The sequence below is a fragment of the Bubalus kerabau genome, chromosome 6 (assembly GCF_029407905.1).
Source record: "Bubalus kerabau isolate K-KA32 ecotype Philippines breed swamp buffalo chromosome 6, PCC_UOA_SB_1v2, whole genome shotgun sequence".
Taxonomy (NCBI): Eukaryota; Metazoa; Chordata; class Mammalia; order Artiodactyla; family Bovidae; genus Bubalus; species Bubalus kerabau.
The window spans coordinates 16,177,666-16,193,846 of NC_073629.1; the positions used below are offsets into that span (position 1 = coordinate 16,177,666).

General features: G+C 53.6%; 1 protein-coding gene across 1 annotated transcript; it reads right to left on the reverse strand.

Moving 5' to 3' along the window:
• Nucleotides 1–377: 377 nt before the first annotated feature.
• Nucleotides 378–15,868, reverse strand: DCST1 (DC-STAMP domain containing 1). Its single transcript, XM_055586805.1, has 16 exons — nucleotides 15,811–15,868; nucleotides 15,348–15,473; nucleotides 15,205–15,279; nucleotides 10,544–10,672; nucleotides 10,043–10,182; nucleotides 9,083–9,296; nucleotides 8,853–8,996; nucleotides 8,077–8,198; nucleotides 7,520–7,677; nucleotides 5,386–5,485; nucleotides 5,164–5,259; nucleotides 4,897–5,023; nucleotides 4,179–4,295; nucleotides 3,545–3,687; nucleotides 3,319–3,432; nucleotides 378–629 (listed from the first exon to the last, which is right to left on the reverse strand). The coding sequence occupies exons 1-16, from the start codon at nucleotides 15,866–15,868 to the stop codon at nucleotides 378–380; spliced, it is 2,115 nt and encodes a 704-aa protein (XP_055442780.1).
• Nucleotides 15,869–16,181: the final 313 nt, after the last annotated feature.

Consider the following 16,181-nt stretch of genomic DNA (forward strand, 5'->3'; position numbering starts at 1 on the left):
CCCTGAAAAGGCTCCACCCGCACAGTGCGCCGGGTCCCAAAGAAGTGTGGATCCAGCCCTTGACTGCGACTGCCGCACTGCTCACCCTGCTCTGCACAGCCACTTCAGGCTGCTGTGCAGGATGGGAGCCGAGGCCCTGTCCGACCGGTTGGGAGTCGCGCCTCCACCCGGCCATGGGTCAGGACGCCTTCGTAACAGCTTCACTGCTCTCCGCTCTCACGACCGCAGCCGGGCTCTGCCGGATCAAGTGGGCTGGTTCTCCCGACTGCCCAGCTCACCCGCCGGTACCGGACGCCTGCGAAGCGCGGGCAGCAGGAGTGTATGAAGCATTTTATTAAACAGGAAGGAGCGGATGGGAGAGCGAGCAAGACGCCCCTTCACTCCGCGTAGGTAGCATCATCGTTGCTGTCGCTGTAGGCGGAGGAGGAGAGCTCCTCGCGGGGTGTGCAGACCGGGCACCGCTGCCGCATGTCATTCCAGCACGAGCGGCAGTACACTGCCTCGCAGTTCGGTGTAGGGCACACGTAGGACTCGGGCGTCTCGGGTGCTTGGCACACCACGCATCGGCGGCGCAGCAAGGGGCGCAAGAGCGGGCAGCGGCGGTACAGGATGTCAACCAGATGGCGGCGCTGTTGAGAGACAAGGAGGGTTTAGAGCCGGTTGGGGAGCAGGCGAGAAAGATGGGGAGCTGCAGAACAGCGCTTCTTTTTGGAGAAGCGCTTCTTATCTGAAGTCTCAAAACCTGACTATGCCCATATGTTGGAGGAAGCTGGATTTGGCAAAGAAGAGCCCTGGAGGGCAAGGGTTCTATGGAAGTCGGTCCTGGAGAGCCCCCCTCACTTCGTGGTGGAGAGTGAGAAGATGCAGCAGGTAATAGCAACAACCATCATCACATGTACTCTCCCGTAAATCGTAAATCGTCTTATTTGATTCTCACCGTGAGGCTGAGAAGTGAGTAGGGCAAATAAGACTATCACTACTGTGTTCTCCTACTTTACAGATGAGAAAGCTGAATCTCATAAATGTTAAATGACTTTCCCAAAGGCACAGACTGAACAGTAAAACCTGTCTGGATCCAGGTACCCTGATTTCAAATCACAAGTCTGGCTCATTATGCTCCTTCTGTCTCCCAGCCTCTCTCCACACGTTTTCCAGGAATTCTCAGGCCACCTTATCAGGTCACTCTGTGCTCAAGAAACTCCAGGGGCCCCACTGCCTGCCAAGCAAAGGCAGGACTCCTGGCCTTGGCCTTCTGAGCCTTCCACAATCTGGTCCCTTTCTAGCCTCTGCTCCAACTTACCTCTCCCTGAACTTTACATGTTCTGTGCCAGTTTCTCCTTAGACTTCAAGCCCTGGCACTTGGTTGGCATTTCCTTTGGACTCTGAATCCTTGCATATCTGCCCATCAAAATCCAGTTAACTCCATGATCTGGTCATGGAATCATATTATGTTCATTTTGAGTGAGTTTCTCAGGAGATCTGGATCAAGACAATGGACTAGAAGGACATGGAGCTCACCTCCTCCCATAGTATCAGTATGTTCCTCAGACATTCATCCAGCCCCTACTGCATGTCATGGGAGTTGGGGAGGTCTAGGAGCTGGAGGGAAAATTTAAGCAAACATGGTCTCTCACTTTTATGAGCTTTTTTAGGGCTGATTAAGTAAGAGTGGCTGCTCCTTGTGTTTTTAAATGATATTGGGCCCCGTACCAAGAAACTGTAAGTGAATTAATTCAATTCAAACAATAACTATGTAAGACCGATCTCTTTTCAGCTGAAAAAACTGATGGCTTGGAGAGGTGATCATTTTCACACAATGACAACTAACACATATATAGAATTTGCTATGCGCCTGCACTGTGAACTCATTTAATCCTTACTACAAACAGATAGAGTAGTTAAGTCCATTTTACAGAAGGGAAAAACCAAGGCTCAGCATTTAAGTCAGTGGTCAAGATCACACAGTTGTCGCAGTGATAAGGGGAGGGGCAAGGATTCAGACCTAGACTCTCTAGGGATTTCCCTGGTGGTCCAGTGGCTAAGACTCCAAATGCAGGAGGCCTGGGTTCCACCCCTGGTCAGGGAACTAGATCCCACCTGCTGCAACTAAGAGTTCACATTCCGCAACTAAAGACGCTGCATGCCTCAACTAAGACCAGGCACAGCCAGACAAGTAAATATCTTTTTTAAAAAATGATATCTTTATATTAAAAAAAACAAGCTCTCTGGCACCAGAGCCTCATAGCCAACCACCACGCTATTACTGATCTCTAGTGAGCAGGCCTCATAGATTTGTCCAACCTCCCCATTCTGCAGAGGGAAAAACTAAGGTCCAGTGAAGACCATGGCCAAGGTTACAAAGCTCACTGAGGGCGTGTGGACTGGAGCCTGGTTCTGCGGACAGTGTGGCCTTTCTGTATACCACATCCCTCTTTATGAGGCCTCCCTGATCCCCAGCCCACCTGAGTTCCCTCACCTATGGCACCTCCTCACACCCGCCACACACCCCCCACCCCTCTGCTGGAACTGCACTGAGCTTCTATTCTGAAGTCCTCTCAGAAGAACCTGTGGCTTTGCCTTGGGCCCCTTGTTTCTGATGAACCCGTCTTGCTTTTCTTTGACCCAACTATATCTGATTCCTCCTTTTTGCCTGCTTCCCTATGGTCCAGGTGGCTCAGTTGGTAAAGAATCCACCTGCAATGCAGGAGACCCCAGTTCAATTCCTGGGTCAGGAAAATTCCCTGGAGAAGGGATAGGTTACCCATTTCAGCATTCATGGGCTTTCCTGGTGGCTCAGATAGTAAAGAATCCTCCTGCAATGCAGGAGACCTGGGTTTGATCCCTGGGTTGGGAAGATCCCCTGGAGGAGGGCATGGCAACCCATTCCAGTATTCTTGCCTCGAGAATTCCATGTATAGAGCAGCCTGGCAGGCTACAGTCCATGGAGTTGCAAAGAGTCGGACACGGCTGAGCGACTAAGCACATCACAGCCCTGTGGTCCACTTAGGATCTCAGGCTGGCTGAATACTGGGTGCAGATATGGACACAGCCTTGACCTCCAGGCACTGGATGACCAAGGCCTTTGCATGCATCCCATCAGAACTCACTGAGCATCAGTAGACTTGGGACCTTGGTAGGGGCTGGATGGACTAAGGGGAGATGCCCCCCCAGCCACTGGATGACCAAGACCTTTGCATGCATCCCATCAGAACTCACTGAGCGTCAGTAGACTTGGGACCTTGGTAGAGGCTGGATGGACTAAGGGGAGATGCCCCCCCACTCTGGTTCTTAGACCCAGAGGCACAGGTCTGGACTTACAGGAGCCCTCTGCTGTCTTGCCCGCCTCACGATGGTAGCCCTCCTCAGCTGGGTGAAGGCTGCTCTCTTCCTCAAGAGATCGTTGTAGAGGAACAAGATCCGCTTCTTCTCTCGCTGGGGCCAAGGAGACAGCACAGAGGAAGACATCCCCCAAAGTGGGGCTGATGGGGGGCTGGGTGCAGGCTGGTGTGTGCGCACCTGAGGGTGGGGAGGCTGGGGGGCACACCTTGGGGAAGTAGAAGGATGCGATGACCCTCCGGAGCCGGTAGCCGAAAGCCTGGAGCAAGCAGAGGCATGCTAGGAGGCCGCTCGGTAGAGCTGCTTTCAAATAGGCCCTGGTGTTCAGGGGCACGGGCTGGGGCAGGCAGGCTGCGGGAGGAGGCGGGCCTGTCAGGGGCATGGCCCGGACCGGCTGGCCGCAACTCTGCACTGAACTCCCCATGTTCATGGGCTTTGGGTTAGGTCTCTGATTACCCTGTTATCTTCCTGCCTGCCCCTCACCCTGCAGAGCTGTGTTGTCAGTATTGTAGCCATTAGGCCCAGGAAGCTATTTGTTCAACATGGCACAGATGTAGAAATTTTCCATCATGGCAGAAAGTTCTACTGAACGGCATTGCTCGAGAGGGCTGGGACCTTGGGGGACCCTCTGGACTCCTCTGACCCAAACCTGTCATCCTCCAATCCTTCAAGCTTGACCTGATGTTTCCTACTCTGATTCTCTAATGCAAACACACCGACCCCCATTTCACCATAGCCAAGGCCCAGTCCCCTAACTCTTTGTCTTGGAAACACCCCGCCTGCCTCCTCTCCCCGGCCCCCAGCCATCAATTCCTCTGATCCAAACTTTCAGCATCACTCACGCATGTTGTTTGAGTCCACTACCATCTCAGAGGAGGTGTTCAGGGCTCCAATGGTATTCCGAAGAAGCCGGGCAAGCATGGAGTCTCCCCCAACTTTCACTTCCAGTTTATGACTGCCTGATGCCAGGATAGGGGTCGTGGTGAGTGGGGGGAGTAGGGGAGTCAGGAGAGAGTTGGAGTAAAGGGCAGGATGGGGACTGGGTGGAGGGGTGAGGTCAAGGCATAGCAATACTTCTCAACTGCACAGGACTTTCCATCCCTTCACTGATTACTAATGCCTCCTTTTGACAGATACAAAGGGGAGTGGAAACTGAGGCTCCCAGTGACAGCTGTCAAGTTGCAGGGCTGATATTTGACCCTAAGGTGGGCAGGTAGGGGCTGAGAAGCAGAAGGAAATGACAGAACAGGGGACTTCCTTTGTGGTCCAGCAGTTAAGAGTCTGCCTTCCAGCGCAGGGTTCCATCCCTGGTTGGGGACCTAAGCTCCCACACGCCGTGAAGTAACTAAGCCTGAGAGCCACAGCTACTGAGCCCGTGCTCTGGAAGCCATGCGCCACAACTAGAGAGAAGCCCATGAGCCACAACTAAGACCTACCGCAGCCAAATAAAATAAATTTTTAAAAACTGGAAGAATTGGGGTGGGGTGGCTGCACAAGGGCGGGAGTTCTCCAGGGGGTTGTCTCCTTGGGCCTGGAGCCTGGAGTGGGGGCTGGGCTCACTGCGGAAGGAGTACTGCACGAAGGAGTGGTGGCGGATAGTGTCGAAGATGGAGTAGAGAGCCCAGTCCAGGCCACAGAGCAGCAGCAGCAGCAGCAGCACGGGCAGTGTCTCCACGAGCTCCCTTAACTGGCCAGGGGGCAGGAGGGGCGGAGCTGGGCAGTGCCGCTGGTCCAGGGTGGGGCCTCCTCTGAGCCCCCTCTGCCCTCCACCCCTCACACCCCTGCCTCTAGTAGGATCTGGGGTCCTGCCCTCCGTGCCATCCTCACCACATTTCTCATTTCTGCAGCCTGGATCGTGGGGTCCCAGGGGAAGATGACGGTTTTCTTCTCGGCTTTGCGGAGTGGCAGCAGCGTCTGCTTGCCCTGGGAAAAACGTCCCCACGGTGAGAAACACTGAGCACCCTCTTCTCTTCCCTTCCGCCCTCCTGGAGCAGGAAGGCACCCAGGGAACGGCACAGGGCACTCCTGGGCAAGGCTGCGCACACTCACTAGCTTCTTCCTGCGTTCATCGATCTGACAGAAGTAGGTGCTGATATAGATGTTGTCGAAGCGGATGTCCCCGTTATAGCTGTCCATGTAGGAGAAGGACCTGTGGATGAGGGTGTCTCCATCGCCTCCAGGTTTACCCACCCCCAACCATGGGCTTCCCTGCTGTGGTCAGTCAGCTGACCACCCAGCATGCACCAAGCACCGTCTATGTCCTAGGAGAAGGCCCTGCCCTGCCCTCCAGCACCCCCACAGTCCAGAAAAAAACACGCACGCACATTCTGCTGAGACATAACAGAGGTGAGGAGGGGAGGGAGGGCTGTGTAAGTGCATGTGTGTGCCTGGGAGGTAGGGGAAGGTTTCCCAGGCATGGAACTTTCAGGAAGAATATCAAGCATAGGAAACATTAGGAGCAAAGGAGGGAGACAAGGAAAATCCCTCAAGGATGCAGAAATCGCCCGATGCACTGACTCCCACGTCCACCTCGCATGCCTCTGCCTCTTGGCTGAGCCCTCAAAACATCTCCTGGGAGCTCACTTGAAGCAAAACTCATTTCAACCATCATTTCCCTTCTCCTCTGATACACCCCTGAGTAAAGCGATGTTTTCTGTGTGAGCGTGTGTGCACGCGCAAACCTAGCTTTCCTGTGTATCTCCCAAAGTCCCACATAATGCTTCAGTTTCCTGAGGAAAAATGTTAATTGTTGGAAATGTGTTTAAAACTGTAAAAGTACATTAAATAAGCTCTGTAAACTGTGAAACATGATTTCCAATGCTATTGGTTCTGGGACCCTGTAAAAATCTTTGCCTTTCAGATAGAAATGTCTGTAAGTGCAAAGAAAGACTGTGAGCGCCCCCTTGTGGGGAGCCCTACCACTGCTGGGTCTGGGCCTGCGGAGCCGGGTCTCCGCCCCTCCCCAGCTCAGCCCCTTCAATGAGTGACCTCACCCAGGTTGAAAGCCTGGAAGTGGCTTTTGACTCTGTACCTCCTTCCTTCCCTCCGCAAGCTGGCTCTGCACCTTCCCCCACCTCCCTCCATTTCAGGCCAACTTCCTGCCACGCCCCCCACCCCCACCTCCGTTCCAGCCTGGCTCCCTAACCTCTGACCCACCTTGGCCTCCCTGCCTCCAGGCTGCTCCTGTACGGCCTGCAACCTTGCCACTGGGGGGCAGTTCAGGGCCCTCCTGCAGGGATTTCTAGACTGTTCTGACTATGCCAGGTCCTCAACCACAGCCTCTGCCTTCCACATCCCACAGATGCTGGATTCCTGACCCAAGAGAATACTTTTCCTCTTCTTGGCTGTGGCTCCCCATCTGCAGCCTTTTGAAGCTCAGTTATGGCCCTTTCAGCGGCAGTTCTCAGCTCCCATATCTGTCCATAGTACAGCCTTTGAATCATCTCTGTCTTGTGGACGCCTCTTCTACCTCCCCTCAACCATGAGCGTCTTGAGGGCAGAACCATGGCTCATTCATCTCTGTCCTCCCTTAGGGCTCTGGACACACACATAAACACTCACTTGCAGTCTAGGCCCCAGGGACAGGGGCAGAAGGAGCAAGAGCCCCTGCGGCCGCCCTTGTCCAGCCCCTGCCCATCTCAGGCACGTGGGGCTAGAGACAGGAAACAGAGGGTCCAGAGGTCGGCAGGGAAGCAGAGTGAGGCCCAGGGCAGTCCAGCTGGACGCCAGGCTGGGTGGGGTTGAGGACTTTGGTCCAAATGGAGGGAAAGTAGCTGCCAACACAGCAGGCGGGAGAAAATGAAAGCAGAATTGGACGATAAAAATGGCACAAAGTCAGAGCCAAGGGGAATATGAAGGGCAAGAAAAAAAAAATCAAAAGTCAAAGCTAAAAGTTAAAAAAAAAAAGAAGTCAGCGTTGGGATAAAGGCCGGAAGGAGGTAGATAAATGAAGACGGTCGCCCTTTTAAGGTGGTGGGAACATGGGGTAACGTTTCTTCTGACAAAATGTCCACATTTCCTTTAACTTTGTGTAAACAACGAACCCAGCTTTGTAAAAAGGCAAAGTCAAAGGCGAAGAGCGTTCAGATTCAGTCGGAGGAGGGCTCTGCAGCCCCATTCCTGGGCCCTCCCTCAGGGCGCGGCCGGCGGGGAGGCTAGCTCCGAGCAGAGGTTGAGGACTCACGCGTGGAGGACCAGCAGGAAGGTGCAGGAGAGCAGCACGTGCAGCAGCCCCAGGGTCCGCTCGAGCTGGGCCTCCTGGCGCCTCACGTAGTCCCGCACCTCGGTGCTCACGTGTTTCCAGCTCGTGTTGAGGCCCAGCACCCCAGCCCGCTTCTCCTCCTGGTGGAGGGCACAGGCGCTGCCTCAGAGGCCCAGACCCAGCTTCCCAGGCTGGCTGTGGCTTCTCCCCCCGGGGTGCTTCCCTCGTGCTCTCCTCCTCCCAGGAACTTCAGGGGGGCCTCTGCCTTCTGTTCACTGCCCTCCTTGACACCGTCTTGCTCCTCTGCACCTCTGAGAGCTGACACCCTCTCACACCTGGCTGCCCCTTCCCACAGGCTGGACACCACTGCCCCCCCACCCCCCCGCAGTCATCCAGCGCCTTCACCACTCCCCACCTCGCCCCCTCCCTCGCCAGCCAGCTCTCCTGCGTCCTCGCCCCACTCTTCCTCGCATCCTGTGCCCTGTGGCCTCCTCCTCCCACTCCCTACCTCCCCCCACCTCACACTGCCCCTCTCTTACCTTGAGGTTAATAGTCGCTGAAAATTCCCCCTCCAGGCCATGAATAGACTGGTTGAGGGAGTCATAGGTCTGCCCAAAGTTGCCTTCCACTGGGATGCGACTGCGGCACCAAACTTCCATCACTGGTGGGCAGTGGGGCCAGGTCAGGGGCCTCCCTGTGCCTGGCCTCCAGTCTTCCCTTTCCGTGACCCTCTGTTTTTTATCTCTCTGCCCATGACTTTCTTTCTTTTCATTTTTTGGTGCGACTTATGGAATCTTAGTTCCCAGGCCAGGGATTGAACCTTGGCTCTTGGCAGTGACAGCGTGGAGTCCTAACCATTAGAGTCTTAACAACTGGACTAAAAGAGAATTCCCTGCCCATGGCTTCCTACCACCTTGAGTTTTCCCCTTCTTCACTCCCCTTGAATTCTTTCCCCCATTTTTTTCACCTGTCTATAACCATACCAAACACTAATTACGATAGCAACACTTAACAGAGCAGTTCCTCTGTGTGCTGGCTCTGTTAGCTGCTTTTCATGTATTATCTCCTTAAATCCTCAAGACCCCTAATGGGATAAGTACTATCATGAGGCCCATCTTTCAGATGAAGAGACAAAGCAGGAACTTACCTGAGTCACAAATCTGGTCAGCTGGAGGCGCTGGGCCCTAAGGATGCTGTGTCCTCAGAGCCCAAAGCCTCCCCTCCTGACTGCCTTCCTGCCCGACACCTTCCCAAGGTCCCCCAGGACTCAGATCCCTAGCCCTGTTGCTCCCCACCCTCCTGCCTCTGTGCTCACCCTTGGCAATGCTGCAGAAGAACTTGAACTTCATGGGCAGGCAGAGTAGGTGGTTGAGGAGGGGCACCCAGATGCGCTGCATACACACTCCATGTTTCTGGTCAAACCAGCGGCGGCAGCTGAACATGGCCTCGTTCACCACATCTGCAGGAAGGGCCAACGGGGGTCTGAGGTCCCCACACCCTGAGCCGACGCCCGGGCCCCTGCCCTGCCCAGGGAGCCCCGCTCACGGGAGCAGCGCAGTTTAGTCTTCAGCTCATACGTCTTCTGTGTAGAGAGGTGGTGTCTGAAGGCTGAGGCAGCGGGGGCCTCCTCACCCGGGGCTGTCTCTGAGCCCTCGGCATCCTTGGGTGAGAATCCACTCTCACTGTTCACCTGGGCATCTAGTTCCTCAAAGGAGTTGGTGATGTTCTGGGTCTCAGCTTTCAGCAACTCTTTACTGCTCTGGGGTTGGAGGCAGGAAAGGGGTCAGGCATGGCAACTTGGAGTTTCTGTGCCCGACAGCCTGTCTGTCCCCAGCAGCCCAGGCTCGGGCTCTTACCTCCAGGTACAAGGAGCCGAGGCCTGGAGACAGGCTCTCATCTCAGATTCTCCACTGTTTGTAGGCCTTGGGAGCCCTCTCCCCTCCCCAGGTGCTGCTACTCCGCTCACCTCCCAGGCTCCCAGCTCCTCCCAAGGCCTCCCATTCCAGATCCTTGCTAGTCAAGGAAGGTTCCCCAGGTCCTTGACTTTACCCCTCATCACTACTCAGGCCACTGTGCCATCTGCACTGTCCCAACTCCAAAGCCCCGAGGTCCTTGTCTCCCCAACTCCTCAACTTTCCAATTTTTCCAGACCCCAATCTTCAGTCTTCCAGTACCCTATTCCCTCATCCCCTGACCCTCAAAGTTTCCCAACTCCTCAAGGCCAGGGCCCCCAGTTTCCTGACATTCTAGCTCAGCCGCCCAGAGCACTACCTACTTGGGTGTTTGGGAATGTGTGTGGGATGTGCCCCAGGGGCCAGGGGGTAGGAGCTCTTCTGCCATTTGGTGCCCAGAGACCAGGGCAATGCTTGGGAACAGTTCTGCCCAAATGCCAGTACCACTCGCCCTGTTGTGAAACTGTAAGTCCAGGGTCCCCGCTCTCAGCTCAGGTCATCTAGGCCCTGTGGGGAAAGGGACCCCTAGACCCTGCCCGTGTAGGGTCCTGACCAGCAAGTCCTTGAACACTGCCCGCAGGGGGGCTGTGGAGACACGCCAAGCTGTGCGGGTGTTGTTGATCTGCAGCTCCACCGTGCAGCCGAGCGATGCTATCACCTCGTTGAGGTTGTGCCGCAGGTTGGCCACTGGTCCTGGGGGAAGATGCCCTGGTAGATTACCTCCCTTACCTGAGTTAGAGCCAATTAACTTTCTCCAGCCCATCCCGAGCTCCCACTCTGCGGGCGGTGACCACCTTCTAGAACTGTACATTGATGGGGCCCAGAAGCTGGTGAGAGGTCATCTCATTCAAACCCTGGTTTGTTTTTTTTTTTCCTTTTGTAAATGAAAGAGGCTCAGAGACTCAGAGGAACTCTCTCAGGGGGCACACAAGTCAGAATAGCTGGGATTAGACCCCCGACTCTTTGTTCTTCACCAAGCCTGGCTCTCAATGGATAGCCCGCCCAGAGTCACGGCTTCAGTGTCACTAACTGGTACCCAGGGGCACACACTCACCCTCATAGATGGCGGCCAAGGCATATCCCAGTACAAAGAGCCTGCCCTCTTTGCCCAGCATCTTGGGTATTAGCAGAAGGCTGGCACAACGAATGTGAGGCGAGGTCCCCCAGCCTATAACCCCCAAGCCTGTCAGGAGAGCCCAGGAAGTGGTGAGGCAGAGTAAGGAAGCTGCCTCCCCCACCAAGTTTAGCAGAGCACCCACCTCCCACAGCTCTTTTCTAGAACCATCACCGTACTGCCCTTGGAAGGGCTTGGAGAGGAGGCCAGAGATTGAAAAGCCAGGGTCAGTGATTGACTTGGTGCGTATGTGAGTGTGTGTATTTGTGTTAGGGAAGGGGGCCAACACTTTCCCTTTCCAGGCTGGACTCACAGGTACCCTAGGTACTGAGGGGGCAGAGAGAGCATGAGGTGAATTCTGGAAACAGGTGTTGGAACAGAGCAGTCGGAAGAGAGGTCACAGCCACCTCGATATCCCTGCGCTCTGGCACCTACGGCTCTGTCCCTAATTTTAGCCTTCGGTCGTGTACCTCCTGGTGTGTTTCAGCAGCTTCACATGTGTCTCCCTGTGGTCTCTGCAGCGAGACAGTGAGCTCCTTGAAGCTCATAATCCAGGGAGAGAGACAGACGGGTAAACAGATGACTACAACGCCAAGTGCACAGGGAGGTGCTTATGGAGAGCTGTGGGAGCCCAGGAGGGGGCAGGCGTTTCTGCAGGGAGGGGTGGGGCTGGGAAGGCTGGACAAAGGCGCGAGGTGACAGCTGGGCCTGGGCGATGAGTAAGCGTTGTGAGGCATTCCAGGCCAAAGGAGTAGCATAGACTGGTCAGGGAGCCCAGAAGATTCCTGTGTGGATGGAGTGTTCTCCCAAAGGTGGCCAAGGCAGACCCCTAGTCCGTACCCTTCTCTCCATCTGCTCTGGCCTCACGGAGTCCCCAGCGTCTCTCCTGGGAGCTGCCTCGTCCCTTACTTCCTCTCTTGCTAACCTAGATTTCAATTTTCTTGAGGCAGCCAGAGTGATCTTACAAAAACAAAAATCGGATCCTTGTCCCCGCTCTGCCTGAAACCGTGCAATAACTTCCCATCTCTGCTTGGGATCAAATCCGGACTCCTCTAACACCATCACCAGACTCTCGTGATCTGGCCCCTTCCCACCTTCGGAGGTGACCTCATCCTATTCAGCCCTTCGCCCACTGCGTCCGCCCACACTGGCCGTGTTGCTGTGTCTGGAACTTGCCGAGCTCGCGCGTCCTCCGGGTCTTTGCCCTGGCTGTTCCCCTGCCAGGAGCTCTCCTCCCCTAGTCTTCACCTGGCGGCTCTACCTTGCCATACAGGTTTGCTGCAAACCCCGTCAGCTGCCACCTCATGGTTTGTTCTCCCTTCTTCCTTGCTAACACAACTTGCGTTTTGTTCCAGGGCAATGGCCTGTCCCTACCCTGGCCCCTGGGGGTAAATCTGGATCCGTCTAACCCAAGCATGCTATAGTAGGGCATCGAAAAGGGGATGATTCTGTGGTCTTGGCCTTTTGGCCAAGCTGAGGACGACAGTGGACAAATAGTCGCCCTGCTTTCTGAGGGTGATTGTTGACTGAGGGCTGCTCTACCTTCTAAAGAGAGCCTTATGGAGTTTGCTATCTGGGCATTCCCCAAAGAGCAAAAGTGGTGTCTCACCCCTCTACCCCAACCAGCCTAGACAAAGACAGGGCCAGAAATCGGAATTATCTGGAAGTGGAGGGAAGTGGTTAGAGCAGGCAGACATAGGGGAGGATGGGTGTTCACTTCCCCATGGCAAGTGACAGACTCCGAGAGCACCCTTCTGAGGCTGGTGTTGCAAGAAGGGGAACCTGGCTGACCCCTCCCAACTGGACACCCGCTGAGCTGCAGAGACTGGCAGGGCCACCCCAGGGCTGCCCCAGAGCACAGAAAGGGAGGAACATTCACGGAGGAGGCCAACAGGGCCTCCCAGGAGCACGGGGGAAGCAGGCACATGGAGCGTGGTACTTCTCATCATGACAGGGGAGGGGCGACTTCACGGGGTCCTGTGTTCCCTGTTTGAGAGGGCAAGGACATTTCCTTTGGGACAAGCATTCATATAGAGGGCATGTTAAGTCGCCTCCGTCATCCAGACTCTTTGCGACCCCATGGACTGTAGCCTGCCAGGCTCCTCTGTCCATGGTATTCTGCAGGCATGAATACTGGAGTGGGTTGCCATGCCCTCCTTCAGGGGATCTTCCCAACCCAGGGATCGAAACGGCATCTCTTATGTCTCCTGCATTGGCAAGTGGGTTCTTTACCACTAGCGCCACCTGGGAAATAGAGAGGGCAGCAGGCCTCAAAGCCATCTGTGGGGGTCCCATCTCAGAGGGCTGCCTGTTTAGGGGGAGACATCCAAAAATAAGAGTCTGCAGGTGGCCTGTAGGAACTACAGGGAGCTTTGTTCAAGGTCAGTCAAAGAGAAGTGCCCTCAGCAGGAAACCAGGCCCCGCGCGGTCCAAACAGAGCCTCCAGCCAGACCATGAACAGGGCCCCCTGAGACGACCAGGGTGTGAGGGAGTGCTGCACAGAGGCGGGGGAATTCTAACAGTATCGATGACTTCAGACTTTTGTCCCTTTTCCTCTAATTCTTCTAATCCCCTTTCTGACATCAGAAGAGCCAGAAAGGGAAGGAAGTGGAGAAAAAAAGTGAGTGAGCAGGCTGTGCCTCTTGTCCGCTGCAGGACCCCACTCCACGGATCAGGCCTGCGCTTCGGGGCAAGGGCGTGGTCAGAAGGGAAGATGTTTGAGAACTACGTGAGATTGAAATCTTGACGTAGAATGGACTGGACTGGACCTTTTAAGCCCCGAAAATAGTCATAATTACTGAAGCAAGACTAGATCTTCTAGATTTAAATCACCAGAAAGCTAAGGGTCTGTGTGAGAGGTCATCAGTGGGGAGAAATGTTGGAAAACAGTGGTCAGAGAGAAAGTAGTTTCCTGTTGGAGCCACATTGAGGCGGTTGATTCAGTGAGCTGGGGACGATGCCGTGCCCCTTGCCTGGGAGAGGGTTAGAAAGGATCCATGCTGCAGTTCGGACCAAAGAGGTGTGGGGGAAGTTGGCTGGGGGGTTACAGGAAGTTCTTTGTTCTTATAGGAGACACGAGGAAGGAATGCACTGGTCTTTTGAGATTGTCACGTGGGGACGTGGCGTCCGGATTTGCTGCAGCCATTTTGTGACCTGAAGAGGAATGATCTACAGGCCAAAAATGGCAGAGAAAATAGTCAAAAGGAAGCTTGGTCCTTGGTGGGTTTACTGAGCTGCCAAACTATCCAAATTCCCAAACTACTCTACCTTGAAACTTGTTAAATGAGATGATAAATTTCCTCTATTGTTAAACCACTTTTAGGTGGGTGTTCTGTTCCTGTAGCTCAACACGTCCTGATGCAAGGCCTCCCTTCACGTCACCTCTCAAAAGCCCTCCCTGACTACTCCCCAGCTAGCTCCCAATCCCTTTCTATCACGTCCTCCTGGTTTACGTTTTTCATACCACTTGGAACCATCCAAAATGCTCTTGTCTATTTCTTCATTTATTGTCTAACTCTTCCCGCTAGAATGTAAACTTGAAAGAGAATGTAAACTCTGAAAAAACTGGGTGTGTGGTGGGGAATAGTTAAAAGGAATTAAGAGGTACAAGCCTCCAGTTGTATAATAAATAAGTCAGAGATATATAACAAGGAATTTGGTCAAAAGGAAATATGACCAGTATTTTATAATAACTTTAAATGGAGTATAATCTATAAGGATATGGAATCAAAATGTTGTACACCTGAAACTAATATAATATTTCAAATTAACTGTACTTCAATTAAAAGCAATATGTTCAATAATATTGTAAGAACTTTGTACAGGGAAAGATGGTTCTTAGACTTATTGTGGTGATCATTTTATAATGTATGCAAGTGTCAAATCACTATATCGTACACCTGAAATTAACATAATATTGTACATCAGCTATATGTCAATTAAAAAAGAAATCATTATAAATTTATAGCAGTCACTGCACATACATATATAGACACACATGTATGCACTATATACCATAATGTACGTATGTGTATATAAAGCATGTTATATATATTATAAATTCTAGGGGTCTAAAATTTAAAAAGTGAGCTGAGTGCTTGTCAACCTTGTTCACTGCTGAATGAATCCTCAGCAGGTGGTCAGTTAGTGCTAAATGAATGAGTGAATGAATGAATTGAATTTATCAGAAGCAGCAGGAAACAAGATCAGAGAGGTCAGGAGAGATGGGGATTATGAATGGTTTTGGGGTTTATCATGGGGGTTAATCTCTGGAGGAGGAAATGGCAACCCACTCCAGTATTCTTGCCTGGAGAATCCCACAGACAGAGAAGCCTGGCAGGCTACAGTCTGAAGGATTGTGAAGAGTGGGATGTGACTGATCACACACAGAGGGGTTAATAGGGAGTCCTTCAGACTGGGGAGACTCTTGCAGGCAAGGACTGTGTCTTCTGTGGACTGGGGCCTTTTCCCTCTGATCTCCCCTCAAAACCCAAGATGAGGCTGAAATTACAAGGGACACTTGGGAACAGAAGAAACAAGAGGAGATTCCTTCCTGGGCACCCAGAGCTGTACCATATCCCTGCTCTTAGCCCAGCACTAACCCACCAAGCTGTATAACGTCACCATCTTCTGATCTTCATAGATGTTCATAGGGTTCACCAGAAGCTGAAAGAGACCTAAAGATACAGGGTTCAGCCAAAGGTCAAAAGGTGTGCCCCACCTCTGACTTCTGCTCTGTACTCACCTATGGCCAGGAGCCCTCCGGTGCCTGCCCCCAGCAGGAAAGCGCTGACGGGAAACTCACCTGGCTGGCGCCATAGGAATTGGCTACAGGATCTGGGCAGCCCCCAGTTCAGGAACCCCTGCACCGCTGAGGGGTCAAATGGTTTAGCCCAGCAGGGCCAACATACAACTCTTCTGGCTGGGACATGGTTCATTAGGATTAGGGGCGGCAGACAGGTGGAGGCTGGGGGAACTTGGATGAGGGTGGCCGGGATGCGAGGGACCCTGGGGAAGTGGGGCAGACACGAGGGAGAGAAGAAAGGGCTAGGCTAGCGGAGGGCGCTGAAGGAGAGGGGTGGAGGCTGCGGGCCCCCAAAGTGGGGGAAGGGGCGGGAGTCCTGGAGGAGAGACTGGGTGAGAGGAGTTGGGGCCAGGAGTTGCTTCAAGTCACTGGGAAGGGTCGGGGTCTCTGGTGACTGACTCACTGGTGTGGGGTAGTTTCCTTTGCCCTTTTGCTCCATTCTGATGAGGTCTAATGGCCATGAGTCTGCTATGGGGAAGTCTCTCTCATTCCAGAAAGCTCCTCGAGGATGTCTTTGGATCAGAGGTTTGGCTTCTGTCTCCTCTGCCTCACCCACAGCTTGTCTGAGGGCTGTGTCTTTTAATTCCTCAGCTGTGAAATATGGAGATTAGAGACCTTACCTATCCCTTTGCAACTAGATAAAGAATTCCAAGACATACACAGTAAAAGCCCTCCGGAACCTTAGAATATGGTGAGAAATTCTAGGGCCTTTAAAGAGCCACGGAACCTGGTGGGCCTCACCTGGAGACAGGCAAACATTTAGTCTCCTCAGCC